The 8,483-nt window shown below is 29.6% G+C and overlaps 1 protein-coding gene and 1 non-coding gene across 2 annotated transcripts; one reads left to right on the forward strand and one right to left on the reverse strand.

Annotated features, from left to right (window-relative positions):
* Positions 1-49: 49 nt before the first annotated feature.
* LOC106378555 (protein terminal ear1 homolog) lies at positions 50-2,758 on the reverse strand. Its single transcript, XM_013818664.3, has 4 exons — positions 1,107-2,758; positions 903-1,010; positions 336-477; positions 50-247 (listed from the first exon to the last, which is right to left on the reverse strand). The coding sequence occupies exons 1-4, from the start codon at positions 1,427-1,429 to the stop codon at positions 68-70; spliced, it is 753 nt and encodes a 250-aa protein (XP_013674118.1). The 5' UTR covers positions 1,430-2,758; the 3' UTR covers positions 50-67.
* A 2,744-nt stretch (positions 2,759-5,502) lies between these two features.
* Positions 5,503-5,640, forward strand: LOC125592218. The gene has a single exon (XR_007328060.1). It is a non-coding gene; the product is annotated as a small nucleolar RNA snoR83 (small nucleolar RNA).
* Positions 5,641-8,483: the final 2,843 nt, after the last annotated feature.

The raw sequence follows: 8,483 nt of genomic DNA on the forward strand, positions 1-8,483 counted from the left end.
GTCGTGACGTCACGTCATCGGGAGATGAATGAAAACAAGGATCCTCCTTCTTCGAGACCCTAAAAGATCAAGCGACCTGGATGCGACGGCCTGTTCCACCGCCACGTGTGCTGACTCTGTATCCGAGGGTCGCGACGCTGTAACATGTGAAACCATCACTAGGCGGGGAGAGAATCACCGGAAGATAGTGGTCGGTGTGGCAAGGAAACCTAGAGTCCTTGAAATGTTGAGTATACTCTTCTTTCCCCTATAATAAAACCAAACAGTATAATAACTCAAAATAAAATAAACAAAAACAATTACTAAAACAAGAAAGAAGAGAAAGAGAGCCAAACCTGATACTTGGCTTCAGAGATTTCGCAAATCTTCTTGTACTCAAAGCCGACCCATAAGAAATTGTCGTATTCTCTCCGGAATCTCTCAGCTGCGACTGAGCTCGTGAAGTTCACAAAAGCGTACCCTAAGTTCGCGTGTTTCCTGTTCAGCAGAAAATGTTATCTATGCAGCAGATACAAAAAATGTCAAGGAAGTAGGAGTGAAAGTAAGTTTATTTTGCGCAAAATAAAAGACTTGAGTTTGATAACACTAGATTTTTTTTTGGTATCAAATTACTTGTTAACTAAACAGTAATTCGTTAATCCTAATACCCAGCTCTTAAGATAATTTGGGATTGGGTCAATTAATTCAACATCCCAAGAAAAATCCGGAGACAGTGAAAATATTAATGTTGAAAAGAAGCAAACCCTGAAAAATCGTAATGTCAAGAGAACATTTTATAATTATGAATGAATAGAAGAATCATTATATATTCCTTGCGGCACAATGAGTAATTTGACAACTAATTACAAAAGAATTTATTATTTAGTTTAAACCAAAAACAGAATGTTATAGCATTTACTTACACAAAATCCATGGGTAAATAGAGAAAGTCATAGGAAGAAGGAATTTGTTGTTGAACTTTGTTCTCTCTTCGACAATGAATGTTCAAAATCCTCAGAAGATCCTTTCGTCTTCCAAACAAAAGACAAAAAACAAAAACGTCTTTCAGGCATTCGCAATAACAAAGATACATATTGCAAAGCAGGATTTTGAGATTGAAAACTGACCCAAACATGTTTGGAATGTTTCGAATCATAACAGATGTTTTGTCACCAGACAGAGATTTGAGAGTATCTTCTTGTGGAGAATGAGGAGATTTGAGCTCAGCTTCTTTTGGAGGAGGAAGAGGTTTTCTTGGCAGAAAATTTCGGTTGTTTGGGACCCAAACCTTCTGCTTCAACAATCTCGGAGGTAGACATTTGGGTCGACTGAGCTTTCCCGGCTTAACACTGAAAGTGGTGAATGAAAGAAATTTCGGTTTTTGTGAAAGTTCTTGAGCTCGATTTTTTGGATAAAATTCAGGGGCTTTTGGATTGAGAGGTGGAGCCATTGAAAAGATAAACCCTAAGAAAGAAAGCTTGAAGTCAGAGAGAAGAAAAAAAGTTAGAAGAAAAAGCAGAGATTGTGAGGATACAAATAAAATAAAGAGACTCTGAGGATAAAAACAAAATAAAGAAGAGGCTTAGGCGTGGAGGTTTTGGGAGGAACAAGGGAGAAGAGAAGTTGAAGTTTTAGTGAATGAAAATGGGTCAGAACGAAAAAGGTTGCAGAGGAAGACATAACACTCAATTGAGTATATTATTTTTTCTCAATGTTTCTGTATGTAATGTCTCTCATGTTCCAATACTTCTTTTGCTAAAAAATGGTTGGCTTTTCTATGGTCATATTAAATGTATTTGATCTGGCGGCGTGATTGAGAGTTTGTCCGCTGGGTTATAAACGAGTTGTCGAAGAGACGGGTGCATTCCAAAACAAGTCAGAGTTTTCTTCTTTTTGCTTACAAATTTGCAGATTATCGGTTAAAAGATACTAGTATTCTGTTTTTTCACCGTATATTACTTATATTTTATGTTGTCTATTTAATACATCTCCAATAGTATACAGTATTTTTTTTCTATATTTGATTCTAAAATAGAGTTACTCCCTTATAGAAATGAATTTGTGCCAATAGTTTACTTTATAATAGTGTAGAATATTTGGAGTAGAAAAACAATATTACTCTATATTTTACTATATTATAGAGCGAACCATTACAACAAATCTAACACTATAATATAGTTACTCTATTTTAGATCGAAATATAGACAAAATTATTGTATAACATTGAAGATGGTCAAAGGCGGGTTTTTTAAAAGGTTATGTTTTATCTTATCCTTTCACTTATTAATTATTATTTGTTAATATGATAACTAGGTGTCTTTTCTGCATTTGCAGACTTAATAATTTTACAAAAATTTGTAAATGTATATATATCAAACACATTAAAATAAATTATTTTCGTGCTTTTGAAATAATTTTAAATATTAAGATTTTTATATATGATAAATTTTTTATTTTTAATAAAACATCTTTTATTACGTAAAATATACCTCAAAACATTGATATATACATAAAATTATATACAACAATTTATATTTATTTTAAAAATATTATGATGTAAAATATTTTGGATAACATAATAAAGAAAACATTTGGATAATGATAATTATCAAATTAATGAAAATCGTTTTAAATTTATGGGTAATTATATATTAACAAATCTAGTATAATTATTTATTAAAGGTAATAAAAACTTTAAAAGCTATATCTTATATATACATATATATATATATATATTAAAATAGAGTCGGTTTAATATTAGTAAACCAAATATAATATATAATATATATAATATTTTAGTAATACTAAAGTAAATTTAATATAAATTTAGTTATGATATTATAGTTAATTTTTTTAATTATCCTAACGATTAATAATTAAATATAAAATATGATTAAACCTAAAACTATTGGAAGCAAGACAAATCAGCAAATTCACGTAAAACATGTTTCAATTTCAAACCTAAAACTAGATTTTGATGATACATGTTTTGTTACAAATTTTTTATTTAATTAAAATCTATATTTTTGTACAGTAGTTAGGTATTTTTAAAATATAAATTTGACTAAATTTTGAATTAGTCTTTTGGTAAGATTTCTAAATTGCAGAATACTTTTGACTTGCATCTAGCGAAGATTTTTTTGATTTAAATATCAAAAATAGATACAAAATAAGTTATTCAAAAAATTATTTTCTGGTTTTATTATAATTGAATATCTAATTATTTATTAATGGTAGCGAAAACTTTAACCACTTTAACTTTCAACATGAGAGCGAAAAAACCACTTCACAAATAATAGTATAAAATATTTTTGAATTCTCTACCAATTATTTTCTAAAAATTATCGCAATGAGTGATTTTACCGTCCCGAAAGATAGATGATTCATTATGTCTTATGTGATACATATATATATATATTAACATGGAGTCGGTTTAATATATTAAACCAAATATAATATAAGAATATAAACTATTTTAATATTAGTAATGTAAATATAATATAAATTTAACTATGATATCATGGTTAAATTTTTTTAAATCATTTGGAAGATAATAATAAATTATCAGTTAAATCCTTAAAGTTATTTATTAAAATTAATAATTAAACAAAAAATATGACTAAACCTAAATTCATGGAGAAAATGACAAGTAAACAAATTTACTTCTTACTTTCGGATGGATTCTCATTATCTTTGGAGGACAACTTTCAGCTTCTTATGGACTTGTTGGATCAGGCCCCTCCGGCCACATCTGTGGTTAAAACCATTCCATGGCTGCTATGGAGTATATGGAAAAACCGCAACGCCATCCTGTTTGCTGCAACACAGGAATCACCGTCGAGGATTGTCCAACTGGCTGAAGAGGAAGCACACTTATCACTTATGGTTCGAGGTGAATAAGAAACCTGGAGAGCATGACGGACATTTATTAATGAGGCGACAGAGTGACACATGGTCTCCACTGATAAATGGTTCTATTAAGTGCAACGCCCACACAATCTGGAGGAATTCATCTCTCCATAGTGGGGTAGCTTGGATTGCACGGGATAGCAATGGTCAGGTAAGATTCCATGCCCGCGAAGCTTTTACATGCTCTGCCAGCAGATTGATTGCAGAACTTAGATGTATCATATGGGTGCTGCTGCAGTGTCAGAGATCTTCACTTTGAGAATGTGAGTATTGCATCGGATCATAAAGATACTATTGCAGCCATATCTTCTCCAAATCAATGGCCAAGGTATCGATACTTGCTGGAGGAAATAAAGGAGCTGGCTCAGTCGTTCTCTATGGTTGTCTTTGAGGAGGAACAGGTGAGCACTAACTCGATTGCCAGAGACATAGCCAAGAGTGTTTTACGCTTTGGACAGTTCCAATCATACTTGGCTTTGGGTGGACCAGCGTGGCTTCATGAGAGACTTTACAGAGAGGCAGCGCTTAATCAATGAGATATGGACGGTGGTTATTGCTCTGAGGGCCAGAGCTGATTAACAGGAAGCTAGCATGAGAAGTTTCAGAGTTCAACGAAGACGATCTTTCCCTTAAGATTTCCCTCACCTGTTCTATGTTTCACATTTATTCAGACGATTAAAAAATAATAATAATATAAATATAAATAAATACTCTTATACACCAAAGAAAACTAAAACTTTTTTTTTTTGCAAACGCAAACACTAATTACTCAACAGTATATTTAAAATATTGATTATTAGAAGATTCATAAGTTTCAAAAGAATCTCTTACAAATCTTCAACTACCATTTTTTTAGTAAGCCGTTATATCAATAGTTTTAGTGTACGAAGTTCTCCAATGAAGTGGTAAACTAGCACTAAAGTTTGGTATAGTGTTTTATGAAAGTGTTATATCATGATTTGACATTACTATACAATACTAAATATTAATATCTAATTTTTATCTAATTTAATTTAGTAATATAATTAAACTAATATTTAAAAATATTTAAATTTTTAACTAAAATAAATATACTATAGATATCTTTACAGCGGTTACAAAAAAGATATTTTTATACTTTCTAATTTTAATAAATATAAATTATAATTTATATAATAAATATTAGATTTATATAATAATCAAAATAACAATTATAATATTAAAACCCAGAAAACATAAAAGTAAATAAGAAAAAAAATTAATCAAGAAAATACTTTGTATTTATTATAGGAATTTTAAATAAAACAAAATATATCTAATAATACAAGAATAGAAATATTGCTAGTGCTTTGTGCTTTGTGCTTGTATAGTAAAAATGTTGCTTATCTTAAACTATTTTTTTTTGTGTGCTTCCACTGTTACATAGGCTTTCAATTGTATCTTATATTATTGCTTAAAGCGCATTCATAAATTCAAATCTATTTTTAAAACTCTTAAGAACATAATCTTCATATAGTATATTTATATTACTAAAAATTAAAATATATAAATTAAATGTTTTAGACTAAATTTCTATTGAAAGTCTACAAGTTCAAAATGAAATAAATGTGGATATATAAAGTTTTCTTTGTGAATTATACAAGTGAATTTTTTTACTGATTAAAGACATCAATCAACAGCATGCATGGCCTAAATCAATGTTGCAAGTTTCGCTGATAATACCTCTTCTTTTTAATCCCAGAAGGTGCTTTATTAGTAAATTCGCTTACATTTTTATTGTCCCTTCAATCTCAATTTTGTTTTTAAAAAAATGTCAAGCAGAACTGATTTGCATGTTCCCGCCCCTAATCAAATCCATAAATTCTAGTTAATACCCCTATTTTTTAATCACGTAAATATTGTCATCACTAGTTTCAAAGAAAAAGAGAGTATATATTGTCATCATAAAACTAAAATGGGTACTCCAACAGATTTTGTGAATAATATTTTTTTATAAAAAAAAATGAAGGCAAAAAGGTATGATGATAACATATGTTGACAGACGTGAAATATCAGTAGAAGTATGGTCGCTGCTGCATTGGATCAGAGTAGTGACAGTGAAAAGTCGTTGTAGACTCTTTTATTAAGAGTACGTAGGAAAGCAAAAAGAATATAAATAATCTATAGTTCTATTTATATTTTTATTATATTTGTGGTATTAAACCAAGCGACAATGGATAGCTGATTTGTGAGAGAAAATAGACAAAGACAACTGAGTGATTTTCGTTGTAATTTTTATATTGTGTTAAATTAAATTTTCATATTTTATTTTAAATCAAGTATACTCCATACACTTTTAAATTTTCAGAATTAGCAAAAATAATATTAGGCGAGTTCTTCATAATTTTCTTATAACAAAAAAAAAATTAGATTTGATCTTTTAGTGTAAGACTTGTTTTTTTTTTTCATTCACCAATCATCACACTAAATTCTAAATCAAAACAAAATTATATACTTTTTAATTTTAATAATTTAATATATTAATTATTTTTAAAAGACTAACTATAATTATCATATTTAAATTTTATATTTATCTATTAAAATTTTGTAATTTTATGTTTCCATCTTTTATTTAAAATATTATTAAGTTGCAGTTAATGTATATGTTCATTTGTTTATTTTATATAAAATATTAGTTGAAATAAAATTTATAAATTTAATATGAAATAAATTCTATTTTGCTATAATTTAATGTAACTGTAGTATACATTTAGTTTTATTATTAATTAAACAAATATATTTTTAAAGTAAAAATAAAAATAAAAAAATTAGAAAATTCATTTTAACTATAAATTAAATTATTTTTTATAATATTAATCTATTTATAATTTGTTGCAATATTATTTATAAAATATCAAATTTAGTGTTTTTGTGTTTTGTTAGAGTTGACATGAGAAACTCGTTTTATACTTGTAAAATTCTACAAAAGTATTACAGTATATTTTAAGTTTTTAACACTATTAGTATTATCTTATGTGGGAAACTCATTGAATTTCTAAACTAATGATGCTTTTAGTGGTTGAATCAATGTCGCAAATACAAACAGATACTGTATATCTTGTTTCGGATAATACACCAACAACTAGGGTTGATTATGGGCACATCTCAATTGAAATATTAGTCTTGGTTTCCACAAATTTAGAGGTTTTTTATATGGGTATAGGTTCCAAAATTATGAATATTTTTTTATTAAATTTGTTTCTAAATTTTTATACCTCTAAAATCTCAGATATGGCCACGCCAACAACATGTTAATACTTTAGTAAAAATATTTAAAAATATTGAAAACTAAAAATATTTAAAATTCAAAATATATGTGTCATCAAATTTTCTTAAAACTACTCAAAATACCAAAAATATACCATAATATCCAAAAGATGACCATTAAAAGATGAGACATCACATTGCCCAAGTGTTTTTCTGCCTACTGATGTGAGAGTTTTCTTTGTCGAAATCGTTTTCTCCCGAGCAAAATAAATTTTGAAGTATGGGAGTATACGAGCATAGTATATATACCTACTTTGTCTTTTTTTTTTTACGAAAGAAAATGGCTGAATCGATATTTTGAAGGGTTGTGTACGTTTTTTCTTTTGAGGATTGGGATGATCGACGATCTGGGTTGATTTAAAGACGGCGTTGGGATTGTGATTTGGTGGTTTTCGGGTTACGACTTGGAATATGTCGGTTTTAAGAAAATTGCTAGGAACGAGTCGTTTTTAAGACGACGTTCGCGTCTCTAATTTTTTCTTTAGCAAGCGAGCTGAGTATGCATCGCGATCGTTTCTTGTTTTTTCGAGAGTTTAGATCGGTTTGCTAAGTCTGCTTGAATAGTTAAGAAACAATAGATCGAGATAGGGAAAATGGGCTAAGACTTAGTTCGCTAGACTACCCACCTAGATTACGGCAATCTCCAAATCGTTTTTATTTCTTAGTACCTTCCTACGAAAACTCCAAATCTGATTTCAAAAATTCCTAAGTCGGACATACCTTAGTTTTCTCAAAGATTCGGGTTTGCCTCTTCTCTGTTTTGCTTGATCATTCTCACTTCCTCTTCTCGTTTTTGTCCATCCCTTACAGATAGTAAGAATATTGATTATTCCTAGTTTTCTCTACTTTCCTGGCCGCGTTTAGGCTGAAGCCTGTCTTGCGGTTTTGGTTCGGAGATCCGTATTTTTCAGATCTGGGTTTCAGTCTCGGTATCATTGGTTTTACGGAAATGAATAAGTATCTTGTGGAAAGCCTTTTGGCATTTTAGAATTAGCTATAGGCGATCAGAAGCTGCCGAGGGAGATCAAAAGATGCCAAGGGTGATTATGAAGACTTGTTGGGAGATAGGGAAGAATATTTGGGCGATGAGGCAAAAGAGAGAGGATGTGAGACTGTGGAGAGAGGCTGATAGGAGAAGTTAACTTTTCAGCTGTCACTCCATCTCTTTCCTTCTCTGAAAGTCCTTTTGTACGATCTTTGTTCGATTTTCGAAGGTTGCCGAATCATTTTGAGTTTTATTTATGAGCGTCGTTTCGTAAAATGTTGTCGAATTTAATTTTATGAAACTGTTATTATGAAAAATGTTGTCA

This window comes from Brassica napus, chromosome C8 (genome assembly GCF_020379485.1).
Source record: "Brassica napus cultivar Da-Ae chromosome C8, Da-Ae, whole genome shotgun sequence".
Lineage (NCBI taxonomy): Eukaryota > Viridiplantae > Streptophyta > Magnoliopsida > Brassicales > Brassicaceae > Brassica > Brassica napus.